Source organism: Physcomitrium patens, chromosome 8 (assembly GCF_059467195.1).
Source record: "Physcomitrium patens ecotype Gransden chromosome 8, ASM5946719v1, whole genome shotgun sequence".
Classification (NCBI taxonomy): Eukaryota; Viridiplantae; Streptophyta; class Bryopsida; order Funariales; family Funariaceae; genus Physcomitrium; species Physcomitrium patens.
This window is the reverse complement of record NC_143417.1, coordinates 17317367-17340086: the sequence shown is the minus strand read 5'-3', so window position 1 is coordinate 17340086 and position 22720 is coordinate 17317367. Positions and strand designations below refer to the sequence as shown.

At 35.8% G+C, this 22720-nt stretch overlaps 3 protein-coding genes across 12 annotated transcripts; 2 read left to right on the top strand and 1 right to left on the bottom strand.

The window, feature by feature from the left end:
* Window positions 1–1826: 1826 nt before the first annotated feature.
* LOC112285510 (uncharacterized) lies at window positions 1827–4763 on the top strand. 4 transcript variants are annotated; one of them, XM_024526412.3, is made up of 3 exons: window positions 1827–2359; window positions 2954–3296; window positions 3567–4763. In XM_024526412.3, exons 1-3 carry the CDS (start codon window positions 2344–2346, stop codon window positions 4381–4383), a joined length of 1176 nt encoding a protein of 391 aa, XP_024382180.1. In that variant the 5' UTR covers window positions 1827–2343; the 3' UTR covers window positions 4384–4763. The 4 variants fall into 4 exon arrangements, with proteins under 4 accessions (XP_024382180.1, XP_024382182.1, XP_024382179.1 ...); XM_024526411.3 differs by having other exon boundaries at window positions 2224–2359; window positions 2800–3296; XM_024526413.3 differs by having other exon boundaries at window positions 2233–2359; window positions 3034–3296.
* A 2058-nt stretch (window positions 4764–6821) lies between these two features.
* Window positions 6822–11551, bottom strand: LOC112285395 (uncharacterized). Of its 6 annotated transcripts, XR_016504611.1 has the most exons (7): window positions 10496–11551; window positions 9011–10219; window positions 8594–8863; window positions 8121–8302; window positions 7743–7958; window positions 7128–7190; window positions 6822–7001 (listed from the first exon to the last, which is right to left on the bottom strand). XR_016504611.1 is itself a non-coding variant. In XM_090252738.1 (5 exons), the coding sequence occupies exons 2-5, from the start codon at window positions 9051–9053 to the stop codon at window positions 7914–7916; spliced, it is 540 nt and encodes a 179-aa protein (XP_090108864.1). In that variant the 5' UTR covers window positions 9054–10219; window positions 10496–11551; the 3' UTR covers window positions 6822–7913. The 6 variants fall into 6 exon arrangements, 3 of the variants coding, with proteins under 3 accessions (XP_090108864.1, XP_073392052.1, XP_073392054.1); XR_016504610.1 differs by having other exon boundaries at window positions 6822–7336; XR_016504609.1 differs by having other exon boundaries at window positions 6822–7190.
* A 1694-nt stretch (window positions 11552–13245) lies between these two features.
* Window positions 13246–14161, top strand: LOC112285396 (uncharacterized). Of its 2 annotated transcripts, none has more exons than XM_024526188.3 (2): window positions 13246–13352; window positions 13462–14161. In XM_024526188.3, exon 2 carries the CDS (start codon window positions 13557–13559, stop codon window positions 13863–13865), a length of 309 nt encoding a protein of 102 aa, XP_024381956.1. In that variant the 5' UTR covers window positions 13246–13352; window positions 13462–13556; the 3' UTR covers window positions 13866–14161. The 2 variants fall into 2 exon arrangements, with proteins under 2 accessions (XP_024381956.1, XP_090108865.1); XM_090252739.1 differs by having other exon boundaries at window positions 13258–13352; window positions 13480–14161.
* Window positions 14162–22720: the final 8559 nt, after the last annotated feature.

The following is a 22720-nucleotide window of genomic DNA, read 5'->3' as shown; positions in this document are numbered from 1 at the left end:
ATACAATAGTAATTTGGTTAACTTCCTTGTTGTATATTATTCTATTAATTTCTACAAAAAATATAATTTTATATCTTGTAAATTATTCTGAATTCTAAAAATAAATCCATGTTAAATTTATAATAAAATATTGCTTTAAAGCTGATTGAATTAAATTTAACCACTATACTCATAATAAAATTTGAAAATATTTTTTATACAATATAACACAATAGATTTGAAAGAAAAATTAAAAATATTCAAGAACAAAATGTTTTTTGAACCAATCAAAGATATTCTAAACTAAAATGGTGTTAAAATAACTTTAATACTTATAATTACTTATTTCAAAAATATTTATTTATATAAAAAAATGAAATTTAAAATTTAAAATTATAATTATATTTATCCAATAAGAAAGTACATTATTAGCTCCAATCTATTATAAAAAATAAGAGATTTTTAAATCATAATAAAAATACAAATTATGTATTGAAAAGAGCAAAAATGACTTGTATCTTGCATTTGTGTATACCACTAAATAATAATTTCATTTCTAAGCTTTTTTTATAAAAAAATAATCGAAAAAAATTACTCATTTATTTAAAAAGTTTATTATATTTTTTTATAACTTTAAAAACAATTTTAATATTTGTATTTTGAAGATATCATCTGAGTGATTTCTAATTTATTTATTTATTTATAATTGTCGTATAAATAATTTTACTTATTCATTGTGTTTAGATATGTAAGAATTACAAGAAATTAATTTATTAAATAACAAAAACGAAATATAATAGTCAATAAAGTCAGGCCTGGAGATAATATATCCTCTCATATTGAAACAATGTTAACCCAATTCTGTTGGCATAGAGACATTACTATTAATGCACAGAGAGAGTAAATTTCTTCTACAATCAGTAGCCATTGCAATTAATAAAATCACGTTGCACAGATTTTGGTTTAGTCCAGCAACGACCAATGGATGGAATCATGCACCTCCAAAACCAACAATCTTTACTCTATCCAACTCACACATCCCTAAAACTCCAAGCAAACCATTGTTTGGAACAGATCTCTCCTCATTGTTTAAATTGATCTACCAGATATGGTTTTCATTGCAAGGGTTCATTTACAGACAATCTAGTAGCAAAAAAACAAAGAACACAGTTCAAGATTTAGATTTGCCAGCAAAAGACAGTCAGAAATATCATCCGATCCATTCTCATGACGGTATGTTAAACTTGCTTAAAAGTTAAGGAAAAAAAAAGAAAAAAAGAGAACAAAAACAAAAAACAATTGAATCGTCTACCAATAAAGAAGAAATGCATTTATGAAGGTTTGATAGAATGTGAATCTCGTATACTACCCTCTGTACAAAGCCGGGCTCAATGGTCTACTGGCTCTGCTACTTACACTGCAACAAAACACTGATTTTCAATCACTCAAACTTAGAAATCGCCAAATCGTATTGGTACCATTGTAGTGTGTGTGATGCTTCTGGGTGGGTCTATGAATCAGTGGGCTAGACTCCTCCCAACAGCGGCAGTGGCGGTGGCGACCCTATCCGGTATTACACGTTAGCATGGTGTTCAATAACTTTCCCACTCACAGATTTGGAGTAAGGCTGAAAAATGTATTAAGATTCACTTTTTGGGAGACCCATGCTTTGAGAGCGGCATGGGATTGAGTCAAATTCACAAACTTTCACTAGAAGAAACTTGTTCCGCCAGTTTGGAACAGAAGCTAATATTGTGGAGGACCTCTAACGCACAGAACTTAAGATCACAGTGTCACAATTTCGAGGTCTGTAATCGTAATCTGGCCGCTTCTCTGTGGCCTTTGGAAGCGTAAGCATGATACAGTCGTGAGAGATCATAGATGTCAGACTTTTCGTCCAGTTTGACGCTGCGACACGCTGTCGGCGGCAAGCACAACTAGTGTGATCAAATTTTGCGGAAATTCTCTGGTTTGTTCGTTGACGCTGCATCAAGTTTGCAACTTCAAAATATGATTTTTAATATTCTGATTATCGTTTCTTTTATTGGTTTCGGTGGTTGCTTGCCGCTACGGCATCACGCATGTGCTCGTGTGTACGCACTGGCAGCTCCAGAGCCGGATTCGCGAGTGTCACTGTTGGGGACTGTATCTGAACGTTAACAGCATCACGCCTAATGGAGTATGCTGCAAACTTGGACCGATGAGCAAGTGGAGTAACGGAGATCCCCAGATAGTCAATTATGGCTTGTGCTTGTTCAGATTTAAATTCTTCCTCTGTTCTCCGGGGTGCTACTCTCAAGCAACTGAGGAACATTCACGCGCGTCAACTTGCCACGCTTGCTTGCAATTGCAACAACCACCTACATGAGCGTCCATCATTGTGAGTGAACCTCCTCCTCCCAACCAATGCTTACGGATTATGCACGTCGGTGTAATTTGCATGCGTCGAAAGTACTTGTGAAACAGGAGCAAGGCTTGATTTTTCAGATTACACCTAGACTTAATTCAAAGTTGACCAACTCTGTTGTGAAAGCACAAGCACAATTTCTTTGCAGTCTGCATTTCAAGGGTAGAAGCATTTGCCGAATCCATTCACAGATTTGTGAATGGATTCGAAGGAATTTGAATGGGGGTCGCTTTACTCCATGTCCAGATTGCTAGTTACTGAGTGCATCACTAGTGCAGAGCGATTGAGCTCGATCGATCACTAGAGATGATTTAGAATCACGTCGAGGCTACGTACTTAAGATTAATGTTCCGGAAGGCACGAGTTTCTTTTGACATGGAAGCTTAAGAGGTAATTTTCTCGATCCTGGATAGAAATCGGTTTGTGAAGCTGCATCGGATACTTACACGGATGTGACTGAACTCATCCGAAGTTGTGCGAGAGGAGTGTTACATCGTCTTGGAAGTCTGGAAATAATGGCAACAAGTGGATCGTCAAGGTTCTCAAGTCAAAAAAAGCCTCCTGCAGGTGCTAGAGGCGACACCCGTGTAGAAAAGTGCGAAGTGTTCTACACATCTCTGTCTGACAAATTGGATGCGCTAGAGCAGAAGGTGGAACCACAATGGTTGACGCTGGAGTGGGTGTCGCTTGGGATCGAATTCATGCGGTCCACGTTTTCAGAAATAATGGTCCTGTTCGAGGACGTGCGAGCTCTAATGCCCGACGTCAAAGTGGCTGAGGAGATGTGGATCGAGGAGTACATGATAGAGAGCATGAAGCTACTTGATGTCTGCAATGTCCTCAAACCTGCGGTATCAAGGTTTGAGCATTTCATGATGTGCGTACAGCTCGTCGAACAAGCTCTGGAAAGGTGAAAGCATGTAAAGCAATTCTCATACCCAAGAAATTAAAGAGTCGTGCACAGTATCGTACCTTACTTTCAAGAGCGAGATTTGTTACATTTATGTTTTTTGTAGTTTGCTCTCATTTTAGAACTCAATAACATGAAATTCATGCTCAATTTTCAACAACACGGAGCCTTAGGACCGTTCCGTGGGCGAACACTTCCTGACCCAACGCTCTCCGAGTCGTACTCTCATTGAGCACACTAATCTAATTGTTGCTCTTTTGCTGGTAGCAGATCCCGGGCAGGAAACCAAGATTGCGCATCGAACAGTACCCTGATGGCTGCACTGCAAACCTATGAATCTAAGCTAAGCGAAATGATCCACCCACTTAGCACTGTGGAATTATCACAAACGCTGGGGTTGCAGTTTAACCCAAAAGGCACCACGGGCAGTCCCCAGCGGTATGCAAGCATTGCCATCGGCGAAAAATTCACAATTGATAGCAGTAACGTCGTTGCTCAACCATGGCCATGTCCTTCTAGGCCTAACCATGACAACAGTGGAATCTACAAAACCTCGAGGAGCACCGCAAGGCTAGCCCAAGTCGCGCGCGCAACGGGAAAGACAACCGACTTCGTCTCCAGCGTCCTCATTTGGGCCCTTCAGAGAGACCCGTCCGCCTATCCATCTTCCACCACCTGGCAGCAAAACCTCGAGACGTTCCGCGGAGACGATACCCTCTGGTCTCCTTCGTTCCGCAGGTTGCAAGAGCGGCTAAAGAGGGAACTCTTCGAGGTCTTGAGTGACGATCGTTGTGTGAGGCGCCAATTCGCGTTCGAAGAGGTCAAACTTGTGCAGGACTGCACGATGGGCATAGTCGCGGAAATCAAGGAACCGACATCACGAAAACAGACCGGGGAGGAATCATCGATAGAATCCCTGGACAAGCTGGAGAAGCAGCTAGTGGCGCTGGTCGAAAAGATCCAGGTGCGACTGGAGAGAGTCTCGACCCAACTGAACCAACTCTTCGATGAGCTGGTCCAAGCTCGAAAGAAGCTCTTGGATGCTACCCAGCGCCCAGGCATGATCCATCGCGCCCACACCTTTTGAACAGGTCCACCACCATCTCGACAATCGCGTCCGATGCTTCAATTCCTGACACCAACTCACACCAAGCGACTGCTTTCCTTTAAACACTGCAAGTCTGGCTCCTCTAGATCTTAGATTTAAGTTCCACTACTTTCCCGAGATTAGACTTGAAGTGTAATCTTCTAGTATGCATGAGAGGTTTCTCCTTGAATTTTCGGTCCATGGCTATTCGGTGAACTGATTCATCTAGTAGTGTTGCTTGTTCGCCGAGCGTCCGCTCGCATTGATCGATCCGTAGCTTCTGGTTCGATAGCCGTCTGGACTGGCTGCTAGGGAGAATCGGTCCCCACGCTCTTATCTATGAATGGAAAGTCATCGTTTCCTGCGGACATCATGAACACTTCCAAAATCTCAAGCAAATTCCATAATGGAAATATAATTTCATTGTTGGGCTTGCATAATCTACTTCTAGTATTATACATATTTGGGGTTTTGTAATAAATGGCGTGCTTGATAGGATTATACATCTTTGGGGTTTTGTAATGAATAGGGTGCTTGATAGGATTATACATCTTTGGGGTTTTATAATGAATGGCGTGCTTGATATGATTATACATCTTTCGGGTTTTATAATGAATGGCATGATTGATAGGATTATACATCTTTGGGGTTTTATAATGAGTGGCTTGCTTGATAGACTTATTGACAAAAAAAATTCAAATATTGCAAATATTGTAATCAACATGGATGTATGAATAATACAACATATGAACCATTGGCATAAGTGAATCCTTCTCACACTCCTTTCTAAATTTGCTTTATTGCTAAGTTTTCTATTGAAATGGAAAGTGGGAGAAAGAAACAAGTGTGAGTGTGACCTTCTTAGTGGACAAACCCATCAACTTGTATATAATATGGTGTTTTTTTATTAAATTGAAAATCATTGAGATTAATCTTTATTCCTACTAAAACATAACTTTAAAAAAATATGTAGTGAACTGATATATTATTTTTTTTATTGAAAAAATATTTATTTTAATTTTTATTATTATTATATTTTTATTTAAAAAAATAGGAGTTTTAGTAAAAGTCAATAGTAAACTTAGACACTATCAATCTTAGAAATGCATTGGTCAAACTATTATCTAAATAGATTTTCTAAGCTATATCGTTAAGATTAGCTAAACTATGTTTGATTCAAATGACCTCCATACTATAATATTTGATTTTTCTTAAGATATAATATATTATACATTCTTGTCTAATGTAAAAGAAAGATATAATATCTTTGATAGAAAAATATAACCATTGCAAATATATAAATATATTCTAATTATAAGATTAGTATAAATTATTTCTCAATTACAAATTCACTTCTCTATTATATACTTTTTAATTTAAAGTTTTTGGTCTTATCATAATAAACAAGTAAATAAAAAGGACACTTTTGTTCAACTTTCATTGAACTTTATACTATAGATACTTAAAAAAACCTTATATTAGAATATTTAATAGTCTAAATTTATTCATAAATCACATTAGCTATAAATTCCTAAATTAGTTTATGTTTCTAGACATAGATAATAAAGTTAGACAAGTTTTAATAAATCTGTGTATTTAAAATAAATGAACAAAAAGTATAAGTTTTTTGAATTGTAAGATTGTAGCAAATTTTTGCTAATACTTCTACTAAATACTAGTAGTATATTAAAGAATATTTAATTAATTATATAACAAAATAATATAAATTACTTTTATTAAAATATCTCTAATTGAAATTTTACAAAGTACAAATTAATGACCATAAAATCAATTAGAAGGATATATAATTGAATTATTGAATGTATAAAACAAACCATGCTATTGGAACAAGTTTAACAAAAAGAGATAACTCTAAATATATAGAAAATCTAATCACCAAGAAGCAAATGTGATCCTTGATTAGTGTGCAAATCAATAGCTTTTAAATGTAACTTCTATTAATATTGGTATTATAACCAAATAAGATAAATATATATTTGATTTTTTTTTAACCATTAAATTTCACAACTACAAAAATAAAAATAGATAATAAGAAGTGTTTTTTTAACATCATATTGTTATCACAAAAATATATTTTTTTTACCTTTCTCAAGTACCAAAATAATTAGATTATATTTTAAATATATGTATATATATATATATATATATATAAGAAATTGTTAAAGCAACCCAAGTATTTACTAAATCAATCCACTCATTATTATTGGTTGAAAATCCAACCATTTTTTCATTGATTTTTGACCATTACAAATTCAATAGTGGAGAATTTTTTGATGACGGTTATGATGAAAGGGTCAATTTAGTTTTCAACACATGCAAAAGATTCACCCAGTTCGAGGTTTTCAACATGCTGGGCCAAGGGGAGTTCATACTCTCTAAACCTCGAACTGGGTGACACGTGGTTGATAACGCCGATGTGATTGATGATCAGGTCGATATTGATTCGTTTAACGCCCTCCTCTCCATGATTCGAAGCGGAGTTGGCAAATTTCCTATCTCTACTAGTTTATCCTGCTTCTCTAGTCGCTAACTCTCTCATCTGCCTGTCTGTCTGATTCGTTCTTCAGCACTTTGAATTGGGCTTCATTTTCTTCCATCTTCCAAAATCAAGGCAAAAGGGTACTATTAAAGAAATTGTGTATTTGGTGATTGCTTCTATTCATGCTGTAAACGTCGCGATTCATTTCACATCGAATGAGTATGCACACTGGGTAGAGCAGCACCTGCTAATCAGAATGTCTTTCACTCTAGAGCTTTGTAAAAGATGGTATAGAAGGCGTCAAATCCTGATGAAATATCAACCACAAGCATCAGATAACCGTTTTGCAATCCAACTACTCGAACTTCACATTGGCATGCTCATCATTGCAGTGTGATTTTCTTGTTTCGTATTTCATGGTAACGAACGTATCAATTGGTTTAACGTTCAACTCTGTCTCAACAAACCCACGACAGTCCGTCTTAATTCACGCTTCACATTCTCAGCTAGCTCAATATAAAATTAATTTAAAGCACTAATTTATCGAGCACTGCAAAAATAAATAACTAAATAACTAAATAAAATTGAGAATGCTCATCAGAAAGAGACTGGTTATTTGTCCTAAGACAAGGTTATATCAGAAGCATCCTAAAATTATAGAGGAAGCAAATTCTGCATAAATTACAGACTCTTGAAGCCTTGACAATACACAAAATGTGAGAATATCTCTAAACACGGAGCTGACCCTTTAATCCAAGACGGAGATTGTGGGTATTCAGGAGAGACATCTCAACAGGCTTCACCGGTACATAATGATATCCAATCGATCAGGAGTAAGAGTGGTAGCAAAGGAACTTACCCACAATTTTCGCTGGAAATTCGCAAATCACTACCCAAGTCTTAATCAGAAAATTTGGGCCTCCCAATTTTGCTAAGGAACTAAGGGCTTTCGCGATGGTCTCTGGCACAAAGACGGCATCCTTAGAGAACTCAGATGCTCGTCCACTCCCCTTCCTATTCTTTGACACAGCTACTCCCACACGGTAGCCAAAAACTTGCAAACCCAGCTCTTAAACTGCATTTGCAACCTCGCTCGAAGTCAATAACTGAAGGAGCTTCCCCGCTACACAACGATGGGCGGTGCAAAACCAGGAACATCGGAAAGCAAGAGTCTGAGTACCATAGCAAACGCTGCAGCGCAAGATTCGAACAGAGGAGTGGCCCGTTCAGAACTCACCTGCAGAATCCCCACAACTGCCATGAACGAGGTCCGCGATGCAGAGAGAGCGGCTCCATTATCACACAAATTCCGAGTGGGCTGGCATGCAGTTGATACATAGGGCGTCATCGCATCCTTATCAATGAAACCGTCGAGACAACGCAACAAGCGTCTCGCCATCTGGGCATCTTCGGTGGTTCCTGGTGAGAGTTTCATGAAGAAACTTCATATTTTAGATTACTTTAAATCTTTTAATAAATTTCCTAAAATCATGTGTCCAGTTTTTTAATCTAAAAACCTGATCTCGTTTATATTGCTCTTAAACTTATATTGTAAGTTTTGATGATAATCTTTTGATAAATTTCTAATCTCTCATCACATCTTGACTATATTCCAATTATCATTCAGCAGGGTTGAGAATAATTAACATGAGTAGCATTATAACCAGAAGATATCCTCGCATATTTATGGCTTTCTCCATTTGGGAGTACCGTCTTGTATTGTGAGTTGAGGGTGGAGATGCTCCACCACGGGACTCTGCGTCTCGTACCGGGACCCAACTGTGATGATGCTCGTGGCGTCGAACGGCAACGCAAATGCTTCCCCACCAATCTCCGAGAATTCTCGGAGATTTCCGGCAGGACGCGTCACCACAGCATCAACAGGAAATCCCTGTGTCATCATCAACCATGTCTCCAAATCCACATTCTCGATCGCAACAAGTATTGTAGTTATGATATCTGTCTGTAAATGCTCAACGACTTAGGAAAGGGGTTCAGTGGATGACTGGATATGCATTTTAAAGGATCCTAGCTCAGATTGCGACTTTGCAGTGGAAAACGCAACTGGGTAAATCAGCATTAGGTCGAAAATGCGATGCGTGAGTGAGTTGTACAGAGGTTGCTTACTTTTGATTCTCTCGACATTGCTCCCATCAGCCATGACCCGCATAACGAAAGTGGCAAATGATTTGTCCGTGTCTCAGCCTGGAATGCCACAGTGGGCAGTAGTTACAAGGATGGCGAGGAGAAAGATCCTATCAGAGGGTGACGGACCTGCAGCTCATGACAAGTGGTCCGAATGAAGTGGGGAAACACCATTCGCTGCTGGCCAACGAACATTCTCCACAACATGCTCGGTACCCTTCGAAGAGACCTGTGATCGGTGGAAAAGGCCTAAAGATCATTTTCGCTGATTTTCTGCCGTGTGTCGTGACGGCATTTCATGGAAATGTGTTCCTCTAGTCGTTGCACTGTTAGGCAGCTTCCCGAATGAAGGAGCCTCGATAGACGAAACAGCTTATTAGCTAATACAATCTCAAATTGAGAAGTGCTAAGAACTAGTACGCTATAGCTATTGATTCTATCTTCATGCTTTCACCAGCCGCTATCCTTCAGGTGAGAGTTCTAGAATGAGTCAGAAATGAAAATGAACAGCGGTCAGGCACGGCAACAAGTCATTGAGATTCATCTCATTCAAATCAGTAACAGGCAAAAAGAAAAATTGGCTGATCCTCCAAGGTCTATTTCAGAAAGGAGCTCTTGTGAGTACTCTTGAATCCTGAAGTGCGAATTCGCGGAGCCATTTTAATGAAAACATTGCCATTGGCATTATTTCTCTGATATGGTAATCGCTACCCAATTTAATGCCAAACTGCTCTACTGTGCACATGGTCTCAACAAGCTGAACCGCTCTTCAGAATACCAGCACCAAATAAAATTGGGTCGTTGATGCTTCCGTGACCTTGGTTGCAGTTCGTAAGAGTCTCTCCAAACTCATAAAATAGACTCCAATTGTTTCCTCGGAACATTGACATTGTGGACTTCAGCGTGAAACAGGGCTTGCGCTACGAGCGCCCCGAAGACAAGGATCGGCAGCAGCATGAGCAGCCACGGTGGTGGAGGCAGGGGGAGGATTGACATGAGTGGGATTAGGAGGATCATCGTTGCTACAATTACAAGCACTGCCCACCCCATACCGCGCCCATTCATCTACCATGAAGAGCAGAAGGAAATGTAGATGCGGAAATCCCACTCTATTCGCAGTTCTACAGCTATTCTCAATGTGTCCTTCAATGGATCCGTGAAGGGCTATCGCTTGCTGAAGCAGAAGCTGGTCTGCACAATGCAACATCAAACGAGAGTATTCTTCAGATTTCAAGTTGGAATACCTCAGAGTTGGTATTCACAATGTACCAACAGTCTGAAGAAGATGGCTTCCCAAGTTAACCGAGCTTCAGGGAGTATTCAACTTTATGAGCCAGCAGCCTCTAGTTGCTGGTAAAATGAATCTAGTCATAACCAGTTTCAATGCATGACTTGAAACAATGACCATCAACTTTTCCTCGATCTTGCTGCAGACCCACCCGCCGCATTGCAGGTTTCGATATGTACCTTTGCGGTTGGGCGGTTGCAAATTTGACGAAATTTCGGACTGAGAAGCTTGGTGTGCAAGTTGCAACGCCTGTGTCAGCAAAAAGTGAAAGATTGTGGCACGCTTGCTGCACATGAATAAGCGCTCTCACTTGTCTCCCCATCCTCACCTCCAGCTTATACTTTCGGAGAGCATCTTGCAAGTTTTATTACCTTTGCTAAACAGGTACAGGCATTCCGAGGCATCCAAAAACATTGTAACCTTTATCAACTTCCCTATACGACGTTCCTGATAACTTCAACGTGGTTGTGAACAGAAAGAACGATCTCAAGGAAGGAAACGTTGCACTACCACGTTGCTGTCACCGGACACGAATGATTCAAAAAAGCATCAAGCTACCAAAGCGCGTAACTACAACAATGTGGTATGACTCTCTCCCCCATGCACTAAGCTATCCCTCTTCTTAAACCAAAATTAAAAATTATCAAAATGACAAAAACAAAGAAAACCAAACTAATGAGTTGAGGTATGTATGTGATGGCCTCAAGAGCTCAGAGACTGCCATAAAGCGCAACCGTAGGGTCATCTTTCTTACAGCAAGGTTGCAACTTACGAGTTCAACATGCAGCAACAAGCCCAAGAGCTGAAATCTGGCACCGGAACTCTTCTTGAAGGTTGGGTTTCTCATCCTCTCCGGATCACGGTCATCGGCGTGAAGTTGACGCTGAATGCTTTTCATCAAATGTTAATAACTGCCACAAGTTGATACTTACTGCTCCTGAGTTACCCAGTGACGAGCAGGTACCACAATGCTCGAATACAATTCTTCATTGACTGGTATTAGTGGGGGTGAGGTGTTACTTTCATGATTAGCTGGGGACATTTGAGTTTGTGCCGGAACAATTCCCCAAAGGACGATAAATCCGTGATATGAGGCTGGTACTGCTCTTCACCCCACAAGTGATGGAATGACCTTGAGTGACTCAAGATCGCGATAGTGTACTTGCTTCAGGAGCTCGGGTCAAAGAAACCTATGAGGACTGTGTACCACCGTGGTACCTTGGGGTGTGATCAAGTGGAGAGGCTCCATTAAATGCAACAAAACTCACAACTGACCCAAGGACAACCTGACATGAAACCAAAAATATCTCAGGCAGTCTTTGTATCAATACCAGCGTGCCACTATTCCGTTCACCTTGATGCTGCGAATTCATGATGATTGTGGCCGACCAAGATGCCGTTTGTACTTCTCATCGATGGAATACGATTATTGCAGTGTATCATGATCCGCACAACTGGAATGACATAGGCAAGTCAGGACGTCAGTGCCGTTCGAGCGAAGTAGCGAGAGCGAGCGAGAGGTACTATTAGGCAACTGATCTGTAATCATGTACAATATCTTCACTAGATGCGGCGAGAACTAACCTTGCTGTGAGTCCATAGAAGGCAATGCCCTCTGTAGATAATCTTAGCCAAATTTTCGGTGCATACCGCAACAAACTTTGTTAAATTCTATTGGTCTGAGTTTAGTTTTGTAGACTACCCAGATTATGAGCTCTGTCTTCCGGTGCACTTTCGAGCCGAGTGTGAAGAACAATCTCTTCTTGGTCAAATCAAGCATGAACCTGACAAAAGATCAGATTGATAGATGTCAAATAAGTTTTGATTAGGAAAGAAAATTTACGTGAGCTTAGCAAACCGTGTGGTTTTAACGATTTGTAGCAATAATCCTTTGGCAACGGAAAGCACATCTGCCTACTGTCTTCAACTCTAGATCCATGGGTGTCATTGATTGGCAAGTGCGAATTGGCTTCAAAACCCAACCTGTAACTAAATCTCACGCATTTTATGTGCTTTTATTACGACTTCGGGTCCTTGAGTGAATTCGACTGAAAATCAAACCACCTTGCGTCTTCTCTACGAGAATATAATCTGTTTTAGTGTTACTATTTGCCTCTTTCGTGCGAGATCTTAAGGACCACAGTGTAGTAACAGGAGATCGAGCAGGGAATATTAGAGAAGGCCCAGGCATCTACAAATTTGTATCTGAACTAGTTGTTCAGGGAGTTTGCCCAGTTCCTACGCAACTGAAGAAGCTGGAGTCACTGCCTTATGGCTAAAGGGTACATATAGATTTTCCAGTGGGAAGACGTCGTTGGGCAGCAAGGCTCAGACTAAGCTGAGCTCGACGTGGGCCGGGGCTGGCCCGTTGGCTACCATGCTCTTTAGCTCCAATACTGTGAGTACAAGTGCCGACTGTATTGGTGGAAGGAGTTTCGACAACATCCAGAACTACTTATGCCTACCTATGCAGAGTCTACATGCTTTCTATTATTTTATCTTGAGATGATGACTAATTGGTGGAGTTCTCGAGATCTTTCTTTATAAACATTAGCGATGAAGAGAAATTGCATAATTGTATATTATTGTATATTAGATAATAACAATACAGATACATGATTGTTTGGATTTGAGTACCAGGATAACAGACATGTCTGTTTCAATCAATGTATACAGTTATAAATATATATATATATCTGGGTATTCTACTGTTGAAAACGTCATTATTATTGATATGATCAATTGATACACAATATATATATTGTGTGTACAACCGTGACACCAAGAGTCACAACTCTTGGTGTAAGGTCAATATAGTAGATAGTATTCTACACAAGAGACTAGTACAATATAATTCTCCCAATACTCCCACTTGTACACTAATCTTCATCCTCAAATTGGATTTCATCTATTGTGGAAGTTCATCCATTATGAGAAACATGTATGAGAAATATAGCGTTTCAATCTCCTTTTTGGGTGTTGCGTTGATGGAGAGCTCTCTCGTAGCTCTCCCACTGTTTCTTCAAATCTGAGAAGGTATGTGTTTTTTTTTGTTGATTTTGAATTATTGTTAGATTCTGTTTCATGATTGCTTTATGCACACTCCCTTTTTGTTGTGAAGTTGTTTTTGTTGTTGTTGTTGGAGGCGTTGTTGCTATTGAAGATTGCTGCCCTCGCGAAGATCCGCTCCGCTGCTTGCATATACATTGATGGGTGTCGGCTGTCGATGTGGGCGCCTTGATGGGCTTTGCGATGGAGTCAACCACCAATGCGGGATTGGCCATGGCGAGCTCCGTTGCTATAGTGGAGTCGACCACCGATGCAAGGTCGACCATAGCAGGCTCTGCTGCTGCAGTAGAATCGACCGCCAATGCGGGGTTGGCCATGGCGGGTTCTGCTGTTGTAGTAGAGTTGACCGTGGTGGGCTCTGCTGTTGTTGTCGCGGGCTTTGCTATTGCAATGGAGTCGCCAGCCATTGCGAGATCAATTGTGGTGGGCTCTGCTGTGGCTGTGGCGGGCTCCCATATCGGAGTAGCATCAAATCCATGAAATATCAATATGGATTTGGAGTGAGGTGGTTTACTATGTGTTCTCCCACTCCATGATGTATCAAAATATGGTTGTTGTAGAAAGGCTGGTGATTTTGAGTAGACTAGCAATGCTTGAATTGTTTAGAATAGGTTTCTTGTTTTGAATTGAGAGGAATAGGATACATGCCTAGTTGAGATAGGTACTGAAAAGGTTTCTCTTTAGGAAGAGATTTTATAAATACATCTGCTGTCATATGTGTGGTTGGCACATATTGTAATTTAATTTCCTTGGCAAGTATCTTTTCTCTTGTGAAATGGTATTGTGTGTCCACATGTTTGCTTCTAGAGTGATATTTTGGATTTTCACTAAGAGCAATTGCACTTTGATTGTATGAGTATATGATGGTTGGTGCATGTTGACGGAATCCAAGTTCATGTAATAATTTTCTCAACCATATGGCTTCAGTGGTTGCTTTTGTTAAAGCTATGTATTCTAATTTTGTGGATGACAAAGCAACAGATTGTTGTTTCTTGCTGCCTTAAGAGATAACTCTTCCAGCTAGTAAGAAGCAAAAGCCAGAGGTGGAGCAACGGGTGTCCTTATCATCTGTCCAGTGAGCATCAGAATAACCATGGAGAATATCATCTTGAGGTAAATATTGATATTTTATTCCAAAGGATAATATGCCTTTTATATAACTCATGATTCTGTTCAAAGTTTGAATATGTGTAGGTCCTGGTTTAGATAAATATTGTGTTAAACTGCTGATAGCATAAGCTAAATCGGATCTAGAATTAACAATGGCATGCATTAAACGGCCAACAACTGGAGAATAGGGGTAATCAGATAAAGAAATAGGAAATTCATTACTTAAACGAATTCTTGGCTGAATTAGGGTGCTTAATGGATTGGAATTCAAGATATTGAATTCATTAAGTTTATTTGTTAAGTATTTGGCTTGATGGAGGATGATCCATCTTTCTGTTTGATTTCTTAATATGACATTGCCTAAAGTATAATGGATTTCTCTTTCATCGGACATATTAAATTCTTGCTAGAGAATGTCTTTGACTTGTTGAATTAAAAGAAGCTTGTTGTTGATAAGAATATAATCATCAATATAGACTGTAATTATGGTAAAATCTTGATTATGTTCTCTTTTGATGTATATGTTTGCATCTGATTTGAGACGTTGGTATTTATGAAGGATTAAGTATTGATCTAATCATTGATATCATGCTCTAGATGATTGTTTAAGACCATATAGGGATTTATTTAATTTACATACCTTATTAGTATGTATAGAGGGTAATCCTTCAGGATTAGTCATATAGATGTCTTCTTCTATAAAACCATTTAAAAAAACTGTTTTAACATCTAGTTGATGTATTTCCAGATTATGTTGAGTGATTAAAGCAAGAAGAACTTTGATAGAATTAAGTTTGACTACATGAGAGTATGTCTCTATGTAATCAATACCTTCAACTTGGATGAAACCTCTAGCAACTAGCCTTGCTTTATATTTGTCAATGCTTCCATCAGCTTTAGTTTTGATTTTAAAAATCCACTTTGAATTGATTGGTTTTTGATTAGGAGGTAAATTTATCATGTGCCATGTATTGTTCTTGTTTAAAGATGTAATTTTAGCATTAATTGCTTGTTGCCATTCTTGTGCATCAACCCTCTCCATTGCTTCTTAAATATAGGTTGGAGCTTCTAGGTGAGTAGAAATAAGGTGGACTTGGTGATGTCAATTATATTGTCGTTTTTATTCTTTTCTATCTTGTATAGACTCCAACAATCTTGTGGTTGGTTGAATAATTCTTGTTGGTCTAGAACTAGTAGGAAGATTTGGAGCCTTTAATGTAGAATGTACTTCATCATCTGCAAGAGGTAAGATCTTGATCATTTTGTAATGATAGTTGACAGAAGTCTTCTATGACATTAATGTGAGAAGGAGGTTGTTTTCCCACATTTGAAGGAATACTATGTATTGGTGATTGATCAAATACATGTGTTTCTTGTGGTATTGACATTGATGTAAAAGACATGCCTTGAATAGAAGGGAGGATTTGCTCATTGGTCTTTTTAGTTATTGAAAGGTGTTTTAATAATTCTAAATCTAGTACAAGTTCTTCATTGTCCTTTTGTAAGTATGGAGTTGTTTGTAGATCATGTAGATTCTCATTGAAGAGAACATCTCTTGAAATAAGAATTTGCTGACTTTGTATATTCATAAGTCTATAGACTTTAGATTCTTCACTATAGCCTAGAAAGAGAGCCTCTTGTGAATGAGAGTCTAACTTCTTTCTTGTTTCTTTAGGAATGAATACATGAGCTTTGCAACCAAATATTTTAAGGTAGGATAAATTTGGTTGTCATTTGTACCATAATTCAAATGGTCTTTTGGTAACTTATACAAATTTTATAAGGCTCCTATTTTGGAGGTAATTTAATGTTTAGAGTGCTTCACCCCAAAAAGTTTTAGGTAAGTTTGAATAGGATAGGATTTTAAGTACTATACCTATTAATGTTCTTTTTTTTCTTTTAAAAACATCATTTTATTGTGGTATATAAGCTGCAATATATTCTTGTTTAATGCCTTCTTTATTACAAAAATCTTTAAAATTATTGGATGTATATTCACCTCCACAATCAAATCTTAAGGTTTTAATTTTGAAACTTATTTTTTTTCTATAAATTTTTTGTATAAGATGAATTTTTCAAATGCTTCAAATTTGTATTTCATAAAATATACTTGGCAATATCTTGTTAGATCATCAATAAATGTGATGAAGTAAGTACATCCTAAATGTATGCTTACTTGCATAGGTCCACAAATGTCAGAGTGTATAAGTTCTAACAATTAGGTAGCTTTTTGTGCACCTTGTGTAGGAAACTTTTCTTTATGTTGTTTATCTTCTATGCAAGGTTGGTATAAGGTAATTTTTCTTTCATCAAAGGAATCAATCCCCTTTGCCATGGTTTGTATTTGTTTGAGTCTTTGAGGATTTATGTGTCCTAATCTTAGGTGCCACAAATCAGCTTTATTTAATTGTGTTGTTGTTGGAATAGCAATTTGAGGCTTGTTTGAAAGTATAGTTGTACCTAATTCATATAAATCAAGATTTAATTTGCATATTGCAATGGTCTGACAAAATTTATTTATAGGTGTAGTGGTACTAGCTCTTATGCGAATTTCTCCTCCTGTCTTCTCTAATAATTTGACAGAGAATAAATCCTTTATAAGTCTAGATATATGTAATACATTAGGTATGATCTTCTCATCACCATTTATAAATTTGATATTTACATCACCATGTCCTTCTATTATATATAATGTAGTATCATCTCCTAAGTAGACAACTTGTTTGTCTTCATGTTTGATGTATTTAACAAATCCTTCTAACTCATGACACATATGTTGAGTTGCTTCCGAGTCCACATACCACATTGAATTTGGGATTTCTTTAACTATAAGTGCTGCCTTTTCACTTAAAATGCACTTTTCTAATATCTTTTTCAAATTTGTAGCAACTTCAATATTTGATTATAATTTATAAGCAAGAACCTTTATTTTTTCTTTTACAATCTTCCTCTCCTTTATAGAAATATTCTCTATTGTATCTTCATGCATAGGATTCTTCTATTGTTGTATTTTTTTCTCTCCTTGTGATTCTTTTTGATGGCCGTTCATGATTTTCATCTCTACTTTATTTTTCTTCTATTAATGCTTCATGTTGAATCCTTACAATATGAACATGAACTTATAATCTATCTACTAGATTATTCCACCTAGTAATTTGTAAAATATTATTGCCAATATTTTTTAAATCATCTCTAGTAAATTTTTCTTTTTCAGCATAATTCATTGTACTTGACCACAAAGAACTAGATTCCCATCAATATTCAAGATTTATACTTAAATATTTGCTTGGATTTGCCCCCATCCAAAATATTGATGCTTTATTGCTTAAAATTGTATGCACTTTAAAAGCATCTTCCACAAATACCTTCATTCTTCTTTTACCAAAATTTTTTTCTAATTTTTCTCGACTTTCTTTTAAGTGTATTATACCATCTTTAAAAAAAACAACTCCTTTACATAGTACCTCTGTAAAATCTTCACATTCTCTTCTTGAATTATTTGTGCTATCACATTATATGCACCTATGCACTACACCTTCAATTGGTCCCGATTTTTGTCTTGTTGATATTCTTGATGTTTGATCCTTCTTCTCAAATTTTGCAAGTTTAATTTATAAATCTCTCATCTCACGTATGATTTCGTCCATGTTTATTTTTTCTTTCTTTGATATAGACATTGAGGGTTGAGTCATAGATGTAAGATGAGTAGAAGGTATTTTTGTCTTAGATGCTCGCAATGGTTTTAAAATACCCACCTTGTTCTTTTTCCTTTTTCTTTTTGTAAGTAATCCTATTGCCTCTTCCACTTTCTTCTAATTTTTTGTCAATTCTTCTTTTTCTTTTTCTTTATCTTCAAGCAAAATTTCCAACTTCTCTTGTAACTTTCTATCAGTTGCTTGAAGAAATAACTCCACTTTGTTTGGATCTAATAATTATCTTTTCTTTTTTGATAAACAAGAATATTATTTTTCAAACTTCCTCAATAATTTTGTTGCTTGGAGATCCTTCTTAGGTCTTTTAATTCACTCAAAAAATAGCTTCTTTGTAATCTTGTCACTATCTTCTAAAAAATACTCATCTTTTAATTCTTGAAATAAATTTTTTCATGAACCTCCAGATTGTCATATAATGGATTTTACATGACTTTCTATTTTTGGTTTAGTAGTGAATTCAAATAATTGAACCATCTCCCTTTCTTAAACATACTTCAATTCCATTTCTTTTATATAACACTTTAGATATTTTGTAATATCCTTTCCTTCATATTGATCGAACTTATCTACAATCGCTTGTAATGCTTTGTTTGCCATGCCCTCTTTGTAATCTTTAATCTGTTGCTGCTGCATAAATAAGGCAAAAGCCTCAAACATGCTTATAGAGTTGGAATCAAAATATATACCTTGTCCTCTATTAGTTTCACCACTTGTAGCTCCAATTGATGAACCACCCACAGCTCCTCTTTCAACACTCTTGCTTTCTTTTTCCATAATTCAAATAATCCAAGATAACCAAATATCTTCCAACTCAAGCCTTTCACATCTGATTCACCAAAATGTCATATTACGTGAAGCTTGACTTGAGAATGCATCAAGCACTTGAGTGTAGAAGATAAAAAAAAATTGCAATAAGTCCTAATAACTTTAATAGATTCTTAAATAAATTATAATTAAAGATTATCAAATATAATCAAATATCAATGAAATTCAATAAAAATTTCAAAGGAATTATACAAGAAACATAAAGAATTCCTAAAGATCCTTTAAAGAAATCATAAAGAAATAATATAAAAATTCAAAAGAATATACTAAAATAGAAATTTTAATAAAATATTAAAATAAAAACCTTAATTTAATCATAATCAAAATCTGATTAAATCTTAATCAAATCTTAGTCAAAACTTAGTTAAATCTTAGTCAAATCTTTGTCAAACTCTAGTCAAATCTTAGTCAAATCCTAATCAAATCCTAATCAAATTTTAAACAAATCTATGGAAAAATTAAAAAACCTTCTTTCTTCACCTCCAACTTTGAAGAAAGTAAATTATGAGTGTGGAAGGCCAATGGTATTAACAATGGATGCAAGTCCAATTGGAATAGGTTGAAAAGTTGGATAAGATGATGAACAAGGGAATAGATATGTAATAAGATTTGAAGCAAAGGACATATATGCAAATCAAAAGAGAATTATGGGATGTAGTAATAGCTATGAAAAATAAAAAGGAGTATTTAATTGGTGCATTGGTAGTTATAGAAACAAATTGTCTATCTTTATTAGGTATGATTACAAGTTTTTCAATACCAGATATTACAATGTTAAGGTGGATTACATATATTATGTCTATAAATCCTAAATTCAAGTACATTTTGAGAAAAGACAATGCGGTTGCAGATATGTTGTCACGAGCATGATATAATAATGAAGATGATATGATTGATGATGAGAAAAATATTGGCATTGTCTTTTATTCAACTTTGTATGCAAGAAGGGATGGATTGTGTTTGGCTATACTATTTAAATTATTCTTAGAAGAATTATATGATGGTGAATAGTTGTATATAATAAAATACTTAAGTACATTAATGGAGCAAGAAGATTGGACATACAAAGAATTTAAGAGGATTCAAAGGAAAGCATATGGATATTTTCTTCAAAATGGGATTTTATGGAAGCATCTAAAGAAAAGAGGTCGAATACCACAATGAGTTGTAAATGGCATTGAGACTCAAATTATAAAAGATCATTAAAGAATTCTATGAGAGTTGATAGGTTGGACATCAGAGTATTTGGACAACATTTATTAAGTTGAAAGAAAAATATTGGTGGAAAGACATGCATAAAGATATTGCAAATTTTATAGGATCTTGTAAAATTTGTTAAATATATTCAAATATTTAGCATTGAGATGGATTACATTCAACATATCTTTTAGCTTTACATTATAAATGGATAGTGGATTTAGTAACAATGTCAATGGAACTTTGACAAATGAAGTATTTGATACTTCTACAAGAAGATTTATCAAATACGGTGGAAGGACAAGTATTAAGAACTAAAGATATTGAAGGTATATGTCGATTTTTATTAAAAGATGTTATTTGTTACTATGGTTGTATTGGGAAAATTACAACAAATAGGAGTGAATTGGATGCAAGGAAAGCACGAGAATTCTTTAGTAGAATAGGAATTAAACTTTCATTAACAACAACATATAATCCAAAAGGTAGTAGAAAGAGTGAGCATGGACATTCACCTATTGGTAAGGCATTAGTAAAGGCATGCAATAGCAAAACACATAAATGGCTTAGACTATTATCATTTGCACTATGGATAGATCGTACAACTTATAGTTTAGTAATAGATTATATGCCTTTTGAATTAATGTATGGAAAAAATCAATAATACCAATAAAAGAAATAATGCCTACATGGAATGTGCTGCCTTAGAGGGATGATCTCAATATAGAAGAACTTTTAGCATTATGGATTCAACAATTGAAAAGAAGACCTAATGGTATTGAAGTAGCAATAACAAGGTTGAAAGAAGCAAGAAAAAAGAATAAAAAAAGATTTAATAAAAAACATCGACTTTGACCTAAGGCAATTGAAGATGGTGATTAGGTATTAATTTATGATAGTAGCTTGGACAATCAACATAGCACGGCTGAGAAATTTGCAAAGAGATGGTTTGGGCCTTATGTTATGAAACAAGTGTACGATAATAGAACATATTTGTTACAAGAATTTGATGGTATAGAGTTGAAGATACCTATAACAGACAAGTAAATCAAATTCTTTAAACAAAGAAGTGAAGACATTTGTTTTAATGAAGAAAAAAATTTATTAGGAGATATTGAGATGAAAGAAGAAGAATAATTTGAAGATCAAGAATTTGACCAAGATGAAGGACATTCTACATAAAAATGATATAAAAAACTTGATACATGCTAGAAGATGCAAGGATTCAAGGAGGATAGATGTCATGATGTAAACGGCCAATAGATGAAAGAATGAAGAAAATATCATATTTTTGAAGATATTATTTCAAATATATTATAAAAAATTATCTTGAGAAAATAGATAATAGTCAAGGGATAGAAAAATTAAAGATGCTAATACTGCTTGTTTTGCAAAATAGGCTTCTACTCACTTTGTAGGACTACAAATAGAGCAAAATAAGGTAGATTAAAAAAAATAAACAATATAAGCACCTTTGAAAAGAAGTTGAGAGTAGTTTTTAGTAAAAATTACCTTAGAAATCCAAGAGTTGATACCCAGAGAGGATTGGTTATGAATCTAGATCAAAATCAGTTCCCATAGCACATAATCAAGCTCCTATGGTAATTTAGGGGTTCTTTTGGAGATCAAAGAGTAGGATTTGAGAGCCGACTTGATAGAGTTTCTTTGATTATGTATTGACTTTATAAGAGCTTTATAAAGTCAAGGTTTGTTTTAGGTGACTCTAGATTTGTGAAACAAAATAGGTGATACTTTTTAGAGAATTTTTTAAGTTTGGCAATAGATCTACAAGTGAAATATTAAGAAGTTTAGATACATATGTGCTTGATATATATTATAAGTTTGAGCTTGATCGGACTGTTAAATTAAAAATTATTGAATTTCAAGTAGATTGAGGTCTTAAAAATTGAACTTTGAGAGACAGTTAGAATTTCTAAAATCTTTAGTAATCTATTACTTGGACTAGAATAAATTTTATCTATAAAGTTAGTAGACTTGATGTGCTATACATATATGAAATTTGAAAACAATCAAACAATTTGAAAGGGAGATTTTGGCACTAGAATTTCATTGTTCAGATTTGAATAAGAAGGTAGCTGACACTTGAGCAGATTTTATGGTTGATCTTCTTTATAGTGAGTTCGATCTTCTTCAAATTTATTGTGCTTGTTTTCAACTTAATTTTTAAGAGGTGTGCAATTTTTGAGTGTAAATCAATGGTTCATTCATTAGTTATTGAGGTTTAACTCTATAATAGGAATTACTTGGAATTAATTAGAGTTTGATTAGATATGTTTAGAGTTTGATTAGGTTTTTTCTAGGATTTGATTAGGTTTCATTTAGAATTTGATTAGAATTTATTTAAGATTTTATTAGGATTTGATTAGGACTTATTTAGGATTTGATTATGATATATTTAAGATTTGATTAAGATTTGGATAGAATTTGGTTAGGATTTGTTTAGGATTTGTTTAGAATTTGACTAAGGTT